Source organism: Vulpes vulpes, chromosome 12, assembly GCF_048418805.1.
Source record: "Vulpes vulpes isolate BD-2025 chromosome 12, VulVul3, whole genome shotgun sequence".
Taxonomy (NCBI): Eukaryota; Metazoa; Chordata; class Mammalia; order Carnivora; family Canidae; genus Vulpes; species Vulpes vulpes.
In genome coordinates this window covers 47,503,452-47,524,367 of record NC_132791.1, presented here as the reverse complement: position 1 = coordinate 47,524,367, position 20,916 = coordinate 47,503,452, and the positions used below count along the sequence as shown (strand labels likewise).

Here is a 20,916-nt window from a genome sequence, read left to right as displayed (position 1 = left end):
TAGACTCTGAAGATGCAATGGTGAATAAAACATATTCCCTGATCTCTTGGAGAGTACAATAAGATAGAGAGCCAGATATATCCCTAACAATTTTCTTACATGCTATATATAAGCAGATGCAAAACGAAGAATCATAAGGTACAGGGGAAAGAGCAATTAATTCTGTATCAGGCTTTGGGGAGGTGTTAAGATCTGAACTGAGTTTCAAATAATAATTAGGAATAGGAAAAAGAGACTTCTAATTAAAAAAAGGTACTCTAGATGTTTTGAAATTGTTCTGAATTTGATAAAGTTAATTGTCAATGACTATAAATGGAATTCTAGAGAAAACCAATATCTAATTCAGTACAAGTGTCGGTGGCAAAACCAGAAGTAAATTCACTTTACTCACAAAGGTATGACATCTCTAGTATAGTAAGTCATACATTCACTATCACTAAATTCTAGAATATCAAGAAAACTATTTTAAAGACATTCTTCCTCTAACTCAACTGCAAAGTAAAACATTACTCAAAGGTCAGAGTTATACAAGTCTCTTTAAACACTTAATAGTATAAATGTGGGCATAATGTAAACATATTTACCTTCGGGTAAATACTTGGGTATTATTTCTGTTAAAAGCCTAATTTTTCCTTCATTTAGTTAACTGGAATTTTTTTCCATTTTAACCAAACATTATTACAACTTACTGGATACTTACTAATTTTGTGGTTTAAATACTAATTTTGTGGTTTAAACCTATCCTTCTTAATCTTTCTTGGTCTATGTGACTCTGCTGACCTAATAAAGTTTTTTTTTTTTTTTTTGCATTCTCTCCCTAGAAAAATTTAAATATACACACAAATACACACACTCTTCTGCATACTGTATAGAGGGATGGGGGTGTGTAGAACTCCGGTTAAAAAGTTCACATTTTATAAAGGCTTGGAACTCATACTGAACAACAAAAGAGAAACACAAAATTTAAAAATCAACCAAAAGGCTATGAGGTCAATTAATATAATACTTTACCTGATATAGTGCAGAGCAACACTACAATAGCTAACCTTTGATCTCTTTCCACTGCTCCCAAAAATAAGAAACACAAAGAATAGTATTCATGTCCAAAGGTGATATATAAGATCATACAAACAAATTTAAATGGATATAAACAGATGAGAATAAAACCCATAGTCTTTAACCTCAGACTTTTAAAAATATTGATGTTATTTTATAGTAACATGATAATATTAACCCAATGTAGTAAAAGGAATTACTCCTAGAATTAATGTTTTAATATGATTCTAAGTTAAAAATTTTCTCAGATTATATATAAAGTAGCTTGCTCTTGAAATTACTTTCATGTTCTAAACTCTACTAGAGGAAGAAACTGAGAAAAAACTACTTGTCATATAAAGTTCAATAGATTAATTTTAAACATGAAGAAAAAACTCCAAAAACCTCATAAAATCACTACTCATAATACTCCTTTAGCAGAGTCAGCCAAATTACATTATGCCATCATGCTAAATCTAAAAATTCATAATTTTTTAAAAAGATTTATTCATTCATGAGAGACACACAGAGCGAGAGAGAGAGAGTGAGAGGCAGAAGCACAGGCAGAGGGAGAAGCAGGCTCCATGCAGGGAGCCCGATGTGGGACTTGATCCTGGGACTCCAGGATCACAGCCTCGCCTGAAGGCAGGCACCAAACCGCTGAGGCACCCAGGATTCCCCTAAAAATTCATAACTGATTTATTTATTTTTTTTTAAAATTTTTTAATTATTTATTTATGATAGTCATACAGAGAGAGAGAGAGAGAGGCAGAGACAAGGCAGAGACATAGGTAGAGGGAGAAGCAGGCTCCATGCACCAGGAGCCTGACGTGGGATTCGATCCCGGGTCTCCAGGATCACGCCCTGGGCCAAAGGCAGGCGCCAAACCGCTGCGCCACCCAGGGATCCCTCATAACTGATTTAGAAGGCAAAACTAGAAACTGATAAACTCATCATAAGCTCAGGAACTAATCTTGACCCTTGCCTCAAAAAAAAAAAAAAAAATTGATTCTAAATTTGATGGAGCTTCCAGAACCAGCTACCTATTTATAGGAAATACAGAGAACAAAAGAATGGAATGCTATCAGCAAAATCCAAAACTAGACTCCAAATAACCTGATTTCTTCAACAAAACCAATGCAAGAATGAAGGGGAAGAGTAGGGGAGAAATAAGAGAGAGAAGGAAGAAAGAGAAATCTATAAAGAGACATACAAACTGATCACAAATGTGTGGACTTCCGTTTGAATCATGTTGAAACAATATAAAAATTTAAAAATTACAATTTTTGAAAAAACTGGAAATGTGATTTTTGCTATTAGGAAATTTGTTTTGGTTTATTATGGTACTATAGTTACATTTTATTTTATTTATTTTTTTTTTAATTTTTTTTATTTATTTATGATAGTCACAGAGAGAGAGAGAGAGGCAGAGACACAGGCAGAGGGAGAAGCAGGCTCCATGCACCGGGAGCCTGATGTGGGATTCGATCCCGGGTCTCCAGGATCGCGCCCTGGGCCAAAGGCAGGCGCCAAACCGCTGCGCCACCCAGGGATCCCTATAGTTACATTTTAAATCAAAAAGTTACAAACTGAAGCATTTACAGAATAATCTGTTGTCAATGATCTGCTTCAAAACAATACAGAAAGGAGGTATACAAAAGGTATGGATGGGGCAGAACCAGCCATGAATAAATACTATAGGGGACTGAGTAATAGGCATGTAGGGGTTCAAACATTCTGTTTTGCTTTCATGTATATTAGAAATATTCTAATAAAAGGTTTTAACACAATGTGAAAAAATCTAAAATCAGAAATTTTTCTGTGTAATAATTTGTGACAAACATGACTTTCAAGGTCTCTCAGTTTTTTTTCAGAGGAATAATACAAATACCAAGTATTGTCTCCTCACCCCATCCCCAACACACTCACTTTTTACCAGTTATTTCTGCAAACACTATTCCACATGAAAATATGAGTATAGGATTCTCCTCTCACTTCTCTCCTGCCTCCCCTTCATTCCAACTATAATTCAAACTGCAATGCAAATAAGGGCTGACAAGGGTAAAGGCAGTAGTAAATACTTCAACCAAAACTCTAAATTCTGAGAAGTCAAACATGACACAGTGTTACTATATCCTGAAGTAACAGTCCTCAAACTTCATTGTGCATAAAAGTCATTCAGGGAGTTTATTAAAAAGGTAGATTTCCTTATCTCCACTCTGAGAATCTCAGTTAACAGATTTAAATATGCTATTCTGCAGCTAGGAAATCTGCTTTTTAACACCATTTTATGTTGGGGATCTAGGAAATACCTTTTGAGGGATATGCCCCCAATACCTTTGAAAATGACCTTTAGGACTTATAACCATGTATTGCTTAACTGCAAGCCAACATTTATAGAAGTCAAACAGCAACAAACCAAAGCAGAAAAAGTCCCTGCCCTCATAGATTTTACACTCTAGCAAGAGAGAGGAGAAAAAGGTACAGGTAATTACTCCTGAAACTAATAATAAACTATAATGTTAACTAAATTGAATTTAAATTAAAAAATTTTTAAAAAAGATATACGTAATTAAATCCTATTTTAATGCTACATTGCAATAAATGCTTCCTTCATAGGAAGGAAAACAAAGTTAAGGAGGATAGATAATGACTAGGGAGAGGAACACTTTTTTTTAATTTAAATTCAACTGGCCAATATACAGTACATACTTAGTTTCAGATGTAGTGCTCAATAATTCATCAGTTGTTTAGAACACCCATGCTCATCACTTCATGGGTCTCCCATTATGCACATCACCAAATTATCCCACCCCCTACCCACTTCCCTTCCAGCAACACTCTGTTTCCTACTAGTCAATGCAAGTCTATGAGAGTCAAGAGTCTCTTATGGTTTTTCTCCCTTTCTGATGACTTCCCATTCAGTTTTTCCTCTCTGACCCTATGATCCTCTGCCCTGTTTCTTGTATTCCACATGAGTGAAACCATACGATAAGTGTCTTTCTCTGGTTGACTTATTTCATTCAGCATAATACCTCCAGGTGCATCCACTAAGATGCTTAGGAAAGACCTGCAAATAAGGTAGCATCAGAGAAGTGAATAAGTTGAGAAATGAGTTTATCTCTAGGAAGGGTCTAAATTTAAACCTACTTTTCCTCAAGTACAAGTATTTAAGACAAACATAAAATATATCTTCAATTTTATTGATTATATTCTAACATTTTTACCTTCCAATTATAGTAATTCAGATTTTTAAAAATTAAGCTTAGGGGCACCTGGGTGGCTCAGTCAGTTAAACATTTGCCTTTGCCTTAGGTCATGATATAAGACCAGGGTCCTGAGATAGAGCCTCACACCTGGCTCCCTGCTCAGCGGGAGACTGCTTCTCCTTTTCCCTCTGCTATTCCCCTTGCTTGTGCTTTCTCTCTCCCTCTCTCCCCCTCTCTCTCTCGAATAAATAAAATTAAAAAAAAAAAATAAAACAAAAATAAAAATTTAAGCTTATAGGCTAATTGTTTCCACGGGAAAACATTTCTATGTTGTAAGTTTTTCAGATGACCTGTTCCTCTCTTTCAATGCAAATGAAGTGGACTCTGTTCTTATTTTTAGAACAAACATGAGAAAAGCCCTTGAATTCACTTGGAAGTATATATTTCCAGATATGCTAAGACATTTAAAGAGATATAAAAGAGCTATCGGAGAAGTTATTTTTGTGAACATATTTTCAGATAGATGGCTATACTCAAAGCTTTAAAATAAAATTCTGGGGTGAATTATCATTAACTATTTCAACTCCTTAAAAGTGTACTTACAAAATCTATATATTTTATATTTTGAATGGTAGTACAAAAATAACAACAGTAGGGATCCCTGGGTGGCGCAGCGGTTTGGCGCCTGCCTTTGGCCCAGGGCGCGATCCTGGGGACCCGGGATCGAATCCCACATCAGGCTCCCGGTGCATGGAGCCTGCTTCTCCCTCTGCCTGTGTCTCTGCCTCTCTCTCTTTCTCTCTGTATGACTATCATAAATAAATAAAATTAAAAAAAAATTAAAAAAAAAATAACAACAGTAATACATGTTCATTATAAACAAACAAAATTAGGAATGGAAGGGAAAATTTAAAACACCCACAGTTCCACTACCCAGTTATGACATTTTACATGTATATACTACCTTACAACTTTGGTGTTACAAATTTTTAATCTAATTTCTTAACGTACACACTTTTTCCAGTTGTAAATACTAATTTCCTTTAAATAAAATATTTTTTTAACCAGAAAGTAATATATTTAATACAGATAATCTAGGACATACAGAAAAGTTAAAAGAAGAAAATGAAAAATATTCAGAATCTTGCTACTTAGCAATAACCACTATAAACACTTTGTTCATGTTCCTAAGTCTTTTTTTCAAAGTGAACATACTTAATATACTAACTTTTAAGCACAATTAATTCTGGAACACTCCGAGGTCCCAAGTGGAAGATGATATAACAAAGAGCATGGTGATAATACTACCACTGGGGTTTATTAGTCTTTCCCAATTAAAAAAAGAAGAGCCTCAAATAATTTCAAAGATTCATATTACTATGCAAGTTCCTTGGAAATGAAAACAGCTATTATTTGCTATGGGCATCTCTAATTTTATGGAGATAGCCTAGAGATGATTTGAAAGTTGAACTACAACTATGAAAGGGATCCAATCTCTCTGAAACATGAATTTTCCCTGCTCTAGTTTTTTTCCTTAGGAAAAATAATAAATAAAAAGACACAATACAATGAGAAACATGCCATAAAGGCAAAACATATTTGAATCTATTAAGATTTTTATTCTACTAAACCTAAATCATTCTCAAATTAACAAGTGGAACAAAATCTCCTAAAATAATAGACTATAAATTTACAATATTCCCAATAATACCTTTTACTTATTCCAGAATGAACTCACTTCAGTTTTATTAATTGCCTATCCTTAATTATTTCAACGTTTAGTATACGTTATACAGATTTTAATTGCATTCTTCTTATGTCTCATCTTTCCAGTTTGAAGACAATCAATCCTCACACAAAGTTCTGTTTTTGGTCCTCTTGTATTTTTACTAGATTCCCTCCTCAGCAATTTTAATCATTCCATTTCTTCAACCACCATCCTTCCACAGATTCTTTTTTTTTTAAAGATTTTATTTATTTTATTTATTCACGAGAGACAGAGAGAGAGAGAGAGAGAGAGAGAGAGAGAGAGAGGCAGAGACACAGGCAGAGGGAGAAGCAGGCTCCATGCAGGGAGTCTGATGTGGGGCTTGATCCCAGGTCTCCAGGATCACACCCTGGGCTGAAGGCGGCGCTAAATGGCTGAGCCACTGGGGCTGCCCAAATTAATTCCTAATTAAACATCTCTAATCTAACCCTAGTCACTCTGCTGAATTCTATCTGCAGCCTTCTAATAATTCTCAGTTGCGTATCTTCAAATGAATGCCTCATGTTCCCTTAGCATCACTATCACCTGGGCTCAAGTTCACTTTGTATATCATCCTTTCCTTCATACCCCACATCCAACAGCTTGCCATTTGATCACTTTCACCTCCTTCACAGTAGTCTTCAAACTATACGCCATCAAAAATCCAAAAGTGATTATGTTCTCCCCGTTTGTAGGGGGAAAAAAACTAATGTACTTCAATTAAGGGTTTCATCCCACAATCTGTTTAAGCTTTTTGGATCCCCTAACAAAAAAATCTCATAATACAATTAAACATAATTTATCAATATTTCTCAGTGTTCTGCAAATGGTACCATACTTCCAGATCTGACAATGGCACAGGTTAGAGAATCACAGTTTTAACATATTTAACCTTTTATTATAACTGTGTATGTACCACCTTTTAAACCTTTTGGGCGGGACGCCTGGGTGGCTCAGTGGTTACGTGTCTGCCTTTGGCTCAGGGCATGATCCTGGAGTCCTGGGATCGAGTCCTGCATCAGGCTCCCTGCTTCTCCCTATGCCTATGTTTCTGCCTCTCTCTTTCTGTGTCTCTCATGAATAAATAAATACAATCTTAAAAAAAAGTAAACCATTTGGGGACAGGAACTGTTCTCTAAATTCTAACACATAACAGGTGCTCAATAAATGTCTTATTAACTGAAATCCTTCATCCTTTCATCAGTACACTTAAACATTTTCTGACTCTTCTCTCAATAACACAGTAATTTTTTTAGAATGCAACTGTAATAAATAGAACTACATGGAGTTTCAAGGTCTAACATTCTATAGTTCTGAACACGAGGTAAATCCAAGTTCTATTACCAAAGGTCCCCAATTTTTAAAGATTTACATTAAAAAGATAGAATTACAGAATCCAGTAGAGGTGGGGGAAGTTAGATTACTAGGGAGAGAGAAATATCCTGTCTAAATTCCCAGTTAATTTCTGGAATTTGATCTCAACTGAGAATAAGCAAGTCAACAAAATTCAAAATTTTATCTAGGAAGTAACTAAAATTGGTCTATAAAATTTATTTTTCAGTTTGTGTACTTGGGAACCTCTAGTATTTTTACATTTTTGAGGTTTATGATGATGCTGTTGTACTCTCACCCCCAAGAAAAACATTCTGTCAAAAAGCAATCACAAAACTAAGAACCTTTAGCTATATTTTAAGAAAACATTTAAGTCCATTACATGTACCATTTTTTAACAGCAAGTTAATTGAGAAATCAAAAATAATTTTAACAAGGAAGTATTACAGATGACTTTCACCAAAATATTATTTTTTAAGTTTTTAAATTTTAATTCCAGTAGAGTTAACATATAGTATTCTACTAATATCAGGTGTACAATTCAGTGATGCAGCAATTCTACATTGCTTAGTACTCATCATGATAAGTATACTTTTTAATCCCCATCACCTATTTAACCCATTCCCCCCCCAACTTCTCCCTCTAGTAACCATCAGTTTGTTCTATATAGTTAAGAGTCTCTTTCTTGGTTTGTCTCTTTTTTTTTACCTTTGCTTGTTTGTTTTGCCAAAACATTATTTTAAGTTGCCAAAATTAAAAATTTAAATTCAGCTCTGTTGGAGGGTCACAGGTGGTAACTCTTCTACAGCTATAGCCTTTCAAAACTACAAAAAGCCATCTTCTAGCTACATAGCAATATTCTTAAAGATTTCAACAATATTTTGGGATGCCTGGGTGGCTCAGTGGTTGGGTGTCAGCCTTCAGCTCAGGGCATGATACTGGGTGCCCTGGATCAAGTCCCACATCAGGCTCCCCACAGACAGCCTGTTCTTCCCTCTGCCTGTGTCTAAATAAATAAAAACTTTCAACAATATTTAAAAATTTAAAAGCTTTCAAATATATCATTATTTAAAATTTGGAGGAGTCAAAAATTCTTATTCATATTTGACAGTTTCTACAGATCTGCACATAACTTTCTATTAAGTATTTTTTATTCTTTTTCACTTAGTAGATGAATTTCTCCCTATTTCTAATGCTAATTGCTATTTCTCTCAGTTGTTTCAAATAAACGAATGAGATCCCTTCTAAAATAGAACTTTGAGAAGAGTTATGTTGTCTTAGTCCTAGTTCTATCACAAATTATACATATAAAACATATTGTTATTTATTGCTATATTTATATATAAAATTATATTTACGAATTCATAGATTTTTATACATGTAATGCTATTATATACATGAAAGGCAAAACAAAAATAGATATTTAAAAAAGAATTTAAAAAACAACATTATACTATAGTTGTAATATTTTCTTCTCTCACCTCAATCATTCAATCATCCTGTATACCTGCTGTGGTGCAAACACTACTCTAGAGACCACACTGTAGCCATAGAGAGGTACTTGTAATTCCCAGAAACACTATACTGTTTCATAGCTTGCATTCACTGTAGTTGAGCATTCTAGTAGACTGCCCCCCTCAAGCCCTCTAAAAAATATCCAGCAGCAATCTTCAACTTCTTTAATAATCAGGTCACATATAAGCTTTTTTTTTTTTTTTTTTTTTTAATATTTATTTATGAGAGACACAGAGGCAGAGACATAGCTAGAGGGAGAAGCAAGCCGACTCCCTGCAGGAGCCTGATGTGGGTCTCGATTCCAGAACTCTAGAATCAAGCCCTGAGTCGAAGGCAGAGGCTCAATTGCTGAGCCACCAGGCATCCCACGTATAAACTTCTTTACCAAACCTTTTACCTAATCTCTTTACCCCTTTTCATTTCCTCCTCTCATTTGCCACGCCCATGTTTCAGACTTAGGTCTCCCTCTTAAATTCTCCTTGCACCTTTTCATATGCCCACTATAGAATCATTATCTTTTTAAGTTTCTGTTTCCCTACTCACTATAAATCACTTTAGAGCAGGGGACTTATCTTTTGATCTCAGGGACTTGAACGTCTACCTTTGGCAAATACTCTCATATTTGTACAATTAACTAACCTAGCCTAACACTTTCACAGTATGAATGACTGAACTGAGATTCAAATTAAACACTGTGTCCCCAGTCCAGGGTACTAATGCCATTGGGCTGCTCTATGATAATAATGTGGCATCTTCTCTAATGTACCTCATTTCTTATTCATAAAATACTCATAAAAGCTCAGCAGTATATGAAACAGCTGTAAAGTTCTCTTTACAATAATCTAAAACTAAGAATTCAGTATTTCACACATATATATAAAACAAAAGAAAAATTATATCTAAGTGATTTTTTAAATTACTAAAACACCACATAATTTACAAATAAAGTATCTGAATCAACTGCTGAAAATCATACTCATGTGTCCAGTCTATAGAATGTTGTTCTGTAATGTCTATGTATCTTAATTGCATACCAAACAGTTATAAACAATGCTTTTCTCAAAGTTATGCCCATTCAAAGTATTTATTTAGTAATAACTCAGATTTTAGGCTCTTGCAGAAAAAGAAATGAATTCCTAATATCTACAAGTGTGGACCAGCAAACCTATTATTTACAAAATGTTTACATACATCAAATACAATAAAAGCAAGGGACTCAAAACTTAAATCTGAGACCATCATATTATTTTTTTGCTACTAAATTGCAAGAATTTTATCTCTCTTGAATTAAGAATGCCAGAAATACATTATTACGTTTATAAACAACATAACATTTTAAGTTTAATTTCTTTTTTTTTTTTTTTAAGGTTTTATGTATTTATTCATGAGACACACAAAGAGAGAGAGGCAGAGACACAGGCAGAGGGAGAAGCAGGCTCCCTACAGAGAGCCTGGTACTGGATCCGGGTCTCCAGAATCACACCCTAGGCTGAAGGCGGTGCTAAAGGGCTGAGCCACCCGGGCTGCCCTTAAGTTTAATTTCTAAGTATGGATTTAACTATTAGATCATATGGGAATACAGTATTCTGAGCATTGGCCACCAGGAATCATTCTAAGCATTCAGAAATTAAGTTTATGAAGAACAGAAATAATCCCCCTGCTTTTTGTAAGACTCAAGAAGTATTTATTATACACCCATTGACTCTGAAAACACCTGTAATTCATCCAAACCAATATGCTACTTCTTAGCAACCATTTTCTCTCATTCTATATCCCTGTTTCCACACTTATAAAACTGGATGCTGGGCCTAGATGAATTCTATGGTGCTTTCCAGGTCTAAAATCTTGTGACATCAATTTGGAGTATACCTTACTACTTTAAAAAAATGACATGTGAATGGATTTTTTAAAGGAGTCATAACTATAATGACTGTGGAGACGAGTAATAAACCCACAAATATAACATCACTAAATAAAATATTAAAAGAAAACCCGTGAATAATTATTACTGAATAATTCTACTTTATGAAAGAATTCAAGAAGGGATTCCTTAAATAGAGACCCTCTAGTGAGTCAGGCACGATGTTAACTAATGTTTTCAGTAAAAGAAGTCACTGACAGTCTTGCAAACATCATATGGGAAGCCAGTGACAGATTAGACTACTTTTAAATTACCATTATAAATTAAGGAGCAAAAACCTACAAGTTCTCAGGAGCTATTCATAAAAGTACTGGTATAATGCCCGGTTTCAGATATGAGGAAAATATTCACTTTATTCAACTATTACTAATACTGTCATGGTTATAATTTATATGAGACTATGGAATCGACACTGTTGACTTTACATTTATTACCTCATTTAATCCTACAGTAAACCCCATGAGGTACTATCCTCATTTTACAGAAGAAACTGAAGCCAAAATGGTAAAGTGACTTGCTCAAGTTCACTCAGCTCATTAAAAAAAAAAAAAAAAAATCAAACTAGTATTCCACTTCAACTACCATTTCCAACATTGAATCATTTTTCTATTCTATTCTATTTTTCTATTCCTGAAGCATTTCCACTTGAGAAAGCAATTTGGTCACATCAAATATATAATTATAAATACGTTTATTTTGTACTTATTGTGTTACATTACTTCCTCTCAGTTAAGAAAAATAATTGAATATATGGGTGTAGAATACCAAGAGCACAGTGCCACCTGAATTGACTATGATTTCTGGTCGAATAAACACAAATGTCTAAACGTCTTAAAAATTTTTTGTTGATGTATCCACCATTACGGCCAAAATGTAGTCTGCTCACATGAAGCTAGGAGAAAAGATCAGGAACACGCCAGAGTAATTATTAATCATTTAAAAACAATCCATAACTTTACGACGGCCGACGTAGGTAGTGAAACATTTTTTGAGTGGTTTGAAACGACTACCTTTTTACATGAGCCAAACACATTTTTCTAACAGTATTTCATTCCAGAAACTTTTTAAATGTCATGTTAAAACTGTCTAAAAGTTGTGACCTAACCCACTAAAACTTTTTCTCTACCCTATCCTATCCCCGTCATTCTTCCCGTGGGCATCACTTTACACCTACAAACTTGACCTGTTTTTCGGCGCTCAGGGCTCTAATCCCTTTCAGGTCGGTCTTCATCTGGGTGTCCACCTCCAGCACGGCCCTGAAGGCCCCCAACCAGAGCCGCTCCTCCTCCTCGGGCTCCCGGGCACCAGCTCAGCACCTATCAGCTACGCCCCCGGCCCCTGGCCCAACCCATCCTCGGACACGTGCGAGGCAGTTTGTGTCACTCCATCAGTCCCACTTACCGAGAGAGAAGCGCCAACTTTTGCTCCAGCATCATCTCCAGCTTCTGGCCCTGTTTGGAGATCCAATGGTCCACCCCATGCAGGCGGTAGCACGTTTCCAGCATCAACCTGAAGTCCGCCACGAAGTCGGTGATGCCCCCATACAGGCCGCTGGCGAACTTCTCCTCCATCTTCAGCAGACACATGCCCTGCCCGAGCTGCGGCGGGAGGGTGCGACCGCCCCGGCCCCAGCTGCGCGGCCCCTCGGCCACCTCCTCCTCCCCGGCGGCAACGCCCCCCAAGGGCTGCAGGAAGGGGGCGGTGAGGCCCCGGTGCTTCTCCTGCAGGAACTCGCCCAGGATGCGGTAGCCCTGCTGCAGCTCATAGGTCAGCTCCTGCTCCTTGCAGCCCCCGCCCCCGACCACCATCGCCTCTTCCTCCTCCTCCTGGTCGCCCTCATTCTCCCGCGACGAGGCACTCCTCCCTTGGGCCGGCCCTGAGGCCGGGACCGCCGCTGCCATCGCCTCCTCGCCGTCCTCTTCCTCGGGCGCGGGTGGCGGCCGCTCCTCCTCCCCGGCCGGCTCCATCTGCCCCGGCGTCCTGGGCACGCTCATGGCCCCAGCGGGATCAGGTGGGGCGGTGTGGAGCCGCCGCTCGAGGCGCCGGGGACGCGTGAGCGCGGGCCGCCTCCTCAGGGCACGGTGGTGCAGCGCAGCCCCAGCCGCATCGGGTTCTCTCTCCGCCGCCCGCTCCGCTCACTACGCCGGGGGTGGGGTGGGGGGGAGTGGGGGGGTCCTGAGCTCGCGGCCGGCGGGGCGGGGTTACATGGCGCGCGGGGGAGGGGGAGAGAAGAGGAGAGCCGAGGTGCCCTCCCCCCCTCCCCCCAGCGGCGGCGCGCGCCAGGCCCTCCTCGGCCTCACCCCTCCGCGCCCCTCCCGCCCGCCCGCCCGCTCTCCGCAGGCCCCGCAGGGCCAGGCGGCAGAGGCCTCGGCGCCCCACCCCCTCCGGGACGGCTGGGAGGGGGCGAAAAGGAAGTGGGGCTTCTTCTCTCACCGCCCCCGAGGGGGCCGCAGGCCTGGGCTGCGGCGTCTGGGGCTCCTCCTCTCCCTCACACCCTCTCCCGCCCCTCTCTACCTGCGGGGTACCCGGGCAGGAGGAGGCGGCGCGCGGACCCGGCCCGGCGGCAACTGTCAGTTAGAAGTCCCGCTGGGCCGGGGGCGGGGGGGGCGGGGAGGAAGGGGAGGGGCAAGGAGAGAAGGGGGAGGGCCCTCAAGCTACTCCCGGGCTCTGGGGCAGGCTGTGGAAAGACGCAAATAAAGAGACCCTGTCGCCATCCATGGTGCGCATGCGTGGTAGGACAGCCCCACCCACTCTCTCGCGTCCCGCCGGGCTTCGCGAAAGCACAGGCTTCGGCTCAACTGCCCGCCCCGAGGCTTGGTAGGTGGCGCGGCCGAATGATGTCATCAGTTTGTAGACGACTGTTAAGGACGGAATGGAGAGGGTCGCAGCTGTACTCGTCGCTGCCAGAGGCCAAAAAGGGCTTTTAAAAACGTGTACCGCAAGCCCTTCTTTCTTTTGCGAGATCCTAATTAGCCCTGAAAACTAAGATTAATTCTGAAGGAACTTGCTAGATAACTCTCCTTAATGGCAAATGAATGGTGAGAAGGCACAAAATGTAAATCCTATCCTGTTGTAAATGTTATATCCACTGCATCCACCGTCCCCTTTGTGACTGCCAGATTTTTAATATAAAACTAGAATTTTCAAAAGTTTATAGAGAGGAGGTTCAAGGACTCAACCAGCTGAATCCTACGTTCACATGCAAAAGAACGAGATAATTTGTAGAACTCAAATTTCTAAAACTCCGGTCTCCGGAGTTCCTATTTAAGTAAAATCATGTCATGCGTTAAAATTAAAAACCTATTATCACCTCGATTCTTGAGATTTGCTAAGAATAAATGAAGGGAATGGAAGCTTATTAAAAATCCTTGGGATTAAAAGCAGTCTTCAAATAATTCAAGTCTAAGTTGTACAGCTTTAGTCAAGTCGTTAGCCTTAAAACGTCACTACCCATTTAAAAATTACTGTTGAGAGAATGTCTAATAAGTGGAATCATTCACTTTATATATTGCTTAAAGTAAGTGGAGAGAAAGGAGCTAATGGTTCCATAAAGCAGGTATTACTATTTTCTCATGTTCTTTTAGAAAGATGCACATATCTTTCTACTTACACAGAATGTTCTAGCTTGAAACCTGCAATAACTGTCCTAGAAGCCAAGCATTTTAAAAGTACAAGCTATCTGGGACTCCTGGGTGGTTCAGTGGTTGAGCCTCTGCCTTTGGCTCAAGGTGTAATCCTGCGTCTGGAGATTGAATCCCACATTGGGCTCCCTGTGAGGAGCCTGCTTTTCCCTCTATGTCTCTGCCTCTCTGTGTCTCTCATAAATAAATAAAATCTTTAAAATAAAATAAGTACAAGCTATCTAATCAAATGGTCAGGATACTTAATTTTTGGTTATTGTGAACTTTCAAAGTACTGATAACGTCACAACTTCAAAGCTTGGTGGGGGGCAATAAGTTAAATAGCAATATTAGGTAAAATAGTTAAATGGGAACAGTTGAGTATTGACACTCCCATAGACACATCCATTATCCAGTTTTCAAGGTCGTCTCTCATCAGACATTTGTAATTTATTAGGCATTTACAGCATTCTCTCCTCAGAGGCCTTATATGTATCTCAGCTCACAGGAACAAAGCCAGGGACCAGTCTAACTTCAGCAACAGGCAAAGAAAAAATGTGTCTGACTGGACATCCCTCATTTCTTTTGACAAAGCTCAAGAATCTGGACCTACCCTCCCCCAGCAAATATCCCCTCATCTTTATCTACCAACCCTATTTTATATAATACAGATTGCATTTATTGAACCCTGTGCCACCAAGCACTTTATGTGATTATCTCCTTTAATTCTCCCAACAATCCTAGATATCATGCCTATCTTACAGATGTAGAAACTATAACTGATGCTTAGGTTGAAAAAGTAGTTTGCCAAATTCAAATTTACGTCTATCATACTTAAAAATTCTCTATGATGTCTTATTCCAAGTCATCTGGCAGGATTTCCAGTTCCTCATGCACAAGAGTGTAGGGAATTGCTAGAAATTTGATCAAGGGCTTCTGAAAGAATATTAAGATAAATAGGTTTGAGTTGAAGGAACATCAGCTATAAGTCATGGAGAAGCCAAGATGATTGCGATCTTAGCTATTACAAAAGTAAGATTGGGTCCTTAAACTTAAAAAAAAAAAGACTATCATACAAGAAATACATTGGTTGTAGGTAAATTAGAAAATATAGATTAGAAGGAAAACTGCCATTTAATCCCACCATCCAGAGAAAACTTCTATTAATATTTTGTGGTAGGATTTTTCTATTTATTCATGTATACTTTTATCTATCTTAAATAAAATTAAGGCTATACCATACTTAATGTCCTTTCCTTTTTTCCCCATATTAATAATAAATCATTGCAATAAATATAAATTCCATAGCTAAAACCTCAACTTCATATTTAGTCCACAACAGCCTAGATGGCCTGTTTAACTGGCAGGGAGTGAATCAGGGAAAATCTAATGAAAAAGGAATTCTAAACCATAAAAAAACACAGTAGCGGTACAAACAACAGCACTAACAGGTACCATTTATTAAGCACTTACTTGGTCTTAAATATTTGCTAAATACTTTACATACACAGTACTCACAATAACCTCAGGAAATCATGACATATATTTCTTCTTAAGTTTTGGATCAATGATTTGCTGACTAGAAAGCTTTTCTTCCATATAAAAAGCTTGACATTAAAGATCAACATTCCAATTAACAAAATTAACTCTAGATTTATAGAACAGTTTTCTTAAAATGCACATCTACTGCTAAATGATCTCAAAGCTTTTTTTTCATGCTTAAAGATAAAATTAATTTTGCTTCCCTTTCATTTTCATAATACAATAGTATCTATTAAGAACTTCTAAATAGAAATCTATCTAAGCCCCATTTTGAACCAGGGCTTCTCTTTTTGTTGGGCTGCTTTGCATGGGGAAAATGGCATACATACACAATGTAATATTCTGCTCAAACACATAATATTGATAGACTCCCACAAATATTGATTACTTTTTGTAAACACTGAGTAATAGTGTTACATGCTACCAATGTTACATGTACCAGGACAGCCTATTCAGTAAACATAGTTCTTAAGAGTCCTGAATAACTTGAAAAATAAGAGACCAGACAGGCTAAGATTTTAAAGTTCTCTTAATTCTCAGCTGGACACCTGGGGGACTAGAATATGAATATGCCTCACCCCGTTCCCAGGAGGACAATATGAAAAAGTTCACACACTACATAGAGAAGACTCCCTACATCCATGGCAATATCTCAAAACTCTCTCCCAATTTCAGCATCCTACCATTACCATGATAGTATCATCAAGGAGGAAGAAGCTTGCCACTATTTTTCATCCACAATTCCAAAGATATTTGTCCTGGAAGTTCTCCTATCTTTGTAAGCTCTCAGCATCTTGTGATAGGCAGTATAACATCTTAACACAAGTATATTGTTTGCCCAGCATCAATAATTCATACAAGCAGCAACAATTTATACACTTCACATCAACTAGGGGAAAGTTGACAAACATTCTAAGACAATGGAAGCATGGTTATCACCAAGTTCTGTGTTTAAGAGATAAAACATGCAAGGTGAACACCAGGCTAGAACACTGACTAATTCTGGAGAAACATATAGGAAAGGAATATAACTGTTTGGCAGGGAAAGAACAGTTCTCTCAATTATAATGGAATACATTCACAATAGTTATTTAGAATTACTTTTATGGTAAAAGACAGTCAAGTGACATTAAAGTGCATCAAGCAAAATTTAGCAGCTCCTGTAAAGCTTCCTGCTGCTCATCATCAAGTTGGGATATGCATTCCAACCATAATTCTTCAGAAGTCTGTACCTGACGCACAACATTAGCTAGGCGTTTGGCACAAGGATCTTCATAGTTAATAGTCTCATTAACTTTTCCTTCTGCAATTATACTGATTATTTTGGGAAGATTGGAATTATTTGGACCAAGTACAACTGGATGATTACTTTCAATTAAGTCACAGAGAAAACTCAAAGACTGAATAGCTTCCTCTTTATCCTCATGCAGTGGAAGCCATGATAACCAATGTGGAAGCACTTCATCTACATTTACACAGTTAGGCTTAAACCTCAAAATCTTCCCTACTGCTGAAATACAGTTCTCTGTAGCAATGACATTTTTTTTGGTTTTGGAATTTGCACACTTAATAACTTTTACCAGCAGTGGAACAGCTTCTGAACATAAAGAACGATAATCATCTCCACCAAACTGTGCCATAACACCCAGGCCATAAGCAGCAGCTTGTCTGACTTCAGGGTTATTGTCTCGCATATTTAGTAGCATTGGCCACCTAAAATATTCTACATATTTAAATGAGGTTGGACTGCAGTGCTCTATAATATCATCAAAAATGCACAATCCCCACTGTCTGTCTGGCCATGGCCTACTTGAACAAATTAGATTTACAATTAATGGAAGCAGCTGTTCAAACCATGGTAAAATCTTTTCCTTATAAGTACTAAATAATGAGTGCAAAATATCTGATACTTTGGTCAGAATATAAACATCACATTCATCCTCATCTTGTAGAGACATTTCAACCTGTTGGTCATAGTTTTCTTCCTGTCTTTTAACCTGTCTCAATTCTTGGTTTTTAAAATGCCCTTCAAGTTTTGCTTTCAGTATTTCTCCTAGTTCTTCCAAGTGTTCATCATTAAGGCACCCATCTCCCATTACTTCAATGGATTTTGCAAAAGAATTCATTACTTCTGAGAGTACATCTGTATCAGGTTCAGTCCCAATAGCCTTGATTAAAGGATCACATATGAATTGCCACATCTGTGCAAGATACTCTGGGCCACGAATTCTTGCACATTCCAGGAGAAAAGGCATAGACTCTGCTGCTGCCACTCGAACATTGTCATGGAAATAAAATTTCAATAAAGGAACCATAAGCTTTACAACTTGTTCTGTATATTCCACAAATCCTTCCCCTAATTCCTTAGCATAGTAAACCAACATTTGACAAGCAGTTGCTTTTGCTTCAAGTCCTGAAGTTTTAATTCCAAAACTTTGTTGGTCTCCAAGATTTACAAATTGCCATCCATCATCATCACTCATATTTTCCACATCTTGTGTGTCTAAGAGAGCAACATCAGGTTTTGCTGAAGCAGTCTTAATGAGAGGCTCAATAACCAGTGGAAGATACTGTTGAAAATCACTTCCAAGAATTTTACACATTCTGGCCCATGCTGAAACCATGTAAGATGTCTGAGGGTCATCATCTTCCATATTATTTAAGTCTGATTGTGTCTTCAACAATAGCTGCATCACATTTGATGCATCTTGCATAAATTTTTCCTTTCCAACAGCAAGACCAACATGGCTAATGCACTCAATAGTTTTTCCTTTCAGAAGCTTGAGTTCCTTTTGAATAGCAAGCTCAACAATGTGCTTTAGTGATGGCATAAATATATCATAATATGGAACAAATTTTTCTTCTATCGTATCTGCAACTGAGGCAATGGTTGTCACAAGCTGTTCCAAGGCCAATTTAGTTCCATTCCGAATCAACTCTTGAAGTTTAATCACCAAGATAGAATGTAGATTTCTCACCATACTATCCAAATATAGAACTAGCAATGCTTTGGGGCAGTCTTCTATAAAAATAATAAGTGCAGAAGCCGCATGTGATTGCACACGCTGATTACCTTGATTTTCCATGGTACGCAACAGAGCTGCAATCACTGTTTCATGGAATTTCTTTTGGAAGTTAGGCGCAAAATCTGTAGCCATCTGTCCAAGCGTAGTACAGGCTGCAGCCCTCACCCTTGGGTGAGGATCCTGAAGAAAAAGCAAAACAGAGTTAACTGTTTCATCTAGAATTGATTCCATTTGCTGATGGCATCCTTCTCCAATGGCAGATAAGGCCATTAATCCAGCATGTCGATATTTCCAGTCAGGGCTCTGAAGCATCTGCATGATGTGCTCCTTAGTCATTGGTAAAACAAGTTTTCCACCGAGCCCACAAGCCAGTCTGTCTAGTGCACTCTCAGCAGCAACTGCATTGCTGTCAAAATCATCTTCTTCCATCTCATCAGCATTTACCCAGTCCTCATCATCTTGTAGATCAACCATCATTGCTAATATATGAGGAACTGCCTGTGCAATTATATTTGTATGTTTTTTCAACATTGGGGTTGCAGTTTCAGACAAGGTCACTATTATTTCAAGGGCCAGCTGGCGTTGCAGATTACTAAGTCTAGAGTCTCCACATAACTTCAGACTCAACTGCAGAGTGTCTTCTAAATAAGGACCCAAGTATTTAGGTACAGTATCTGCAATCTCAACAAGGGATTCTAGCACTGAATCATCATCCTGGTAGCATGAGTCACTCACAGCCTGTAAGATTCCGGGAAGCAAGTCTGAAAAGTCTTTGAAAAGAGCAATATTATTCTCATTAGCAAGTACAAATGCAGCTGCAGCTCTAGCAGATAATGTCCTGATTGCTGGATGTTCTTGATCCTGAATGCACTGGTCCAACAACCGTTTGATGATATCCAAATCATGCCGCTCTTGGTTCCCAAAGATCCCAGGAAAGTGCCAGAAAACATGAAGTGCAACTTCCCATAGAACTACATTTTTAGAGTAGATTGAATCGATAAGGAACTTCAGACCTTCGGGCCAGTGGTTAGTGCCATCCTCATCTATCAAATTCCTGGCCAGCACTGCAAAAATATCACAAAGTTTTTTCCTCATGCTAGCATGTGTTTCTAACTTAACAGCCAGTATCAGTTCAATCTTGACGTCCCTCTGAACATCAGAAGGCAGATTTGGATAGACTTCCTCAAACCCAGAGGACAAAAGCCGTCGTAGCAGTGCGGCAGCCATTTGTCTCACCTCATAACCTGCTCTTCTATTTCTGACAGCATCTAAGAGGAATGTAGTCTTACACAGACCTGGGATATTTTCATAGATTTCCTCTGCCTGCCTCCGCACCATACAGCTTGGATTGATCAAGTTCTTCAGAAGCTGATAAAACTCTTGCTTTCCCGACACAGTAGCCGGTCCCCCTGCAGACACGGCCGCCGCCATCGCGCTCTGTCAGAGAAATCGCGACCGGGAAGGAAAGAGGGGGTCTGCGGCCAGAAGCGGTGACGTCAGCGGAGCGCCGGCGGGGATGGGAGGGGCCGCTGGCCCAGGCAGCCGGCGGTTTGGCGGCGCAGCGGGGCTGGGCCGCCGGGCGTCCGGGGATAGCAGGATGCGGTGGGGGCGGCCGCCGTCCTCCAGCTGTTGGCCAATCAGATTTAAAATGGATTAAATCTGATCTAAAATGGATAACTTTAAAAAAAAAAAAAAAAAAAAAAAAAAAAAAAGCACTTGCAGAAAGAGAGAGAGAGAAAAAAAAGAAAATTATGATATTGAATGTATTAGAATGGGATTATGGGTGATTTTTCCGGCTTTATTTCTAAACTGTTGTTACCCTGATAATTTTAAAACAATAATTACATCTTGAAAACTCCCCAGGTGAAAAGCCAGTCACAAAAGGCCAAATATTGTATGATTCCATTTATAGTAAATGTCTTGAAAAGGCAAATCTATATAGTAGATTAGTGGTTGCCAGAGGCAGTGG

At 38.8% G+C, this 20,916-nt stretch overlaps 2 protein-coding genes across 5 annotated transcripts in view; both read right to left on the bottom strand.

The window, feature by feature from the left end:
- BRD10 (bromodomain containing 10) overlaps nucleotides 1–12,938 on the bottom strand; it is a 116,052-nt gene extending 103,114 nt beyond the window's left edge. For all 3 annotated transcript variants that reach the window (XM_026001359.2, XM_072728403.1, XM_072728405.1), the window contains exon 1: nucleotides 12,161–12,938. In XM_026001359.2, coding sequence (XP_025857144.1) covers nucleotides 12,161–12,753 — 593 coding nt within the window. In that variant the 5' untranslated portion in view covers nucleotides 12,754–12,938. The remainder of the gene's footprint in view (nucleotides 1–12,160) is intronic.
- A 2,881-nt stretch (nucleotides 12,939–15,819) lies between these two features.
- On the bottom strand, nucleotides 15,820–20,535 carry RANBP6 (RAN binding protein 6). Of its 2 annotated transcripts, XM_026001361.2 has the most exons (2): nucleotides 20,243–20,442; nucleotides 15,820–19,127 (listed from the first exon to the last, which is right to left on the bottom strand). In XM_026001361.2, the coding sequence occupies exons 1-2, from the start codon at nucleotides 20,376–20,378 to the stop codon at nucleotides 19,057–19,059; spliced, it is 207 nt and encodes a 68-aa protein (XP_025857146.1). In that variant the 5' UTR covers nucleotides 20,379–20,442; the 3' UTR covers nucleotides 15,820–19,056. The 2 variants fall into 2 exon arrangements, with proteins under 2 accessions (XP_025857146.1, XP_025857145.1); XM_026001360.2 differs by having other exon boundaries at nucleotides 15,820–20,535.
- Between the last annotated feature and the right edge of the window lie 381 nt (nucleotides 20,536–20,916).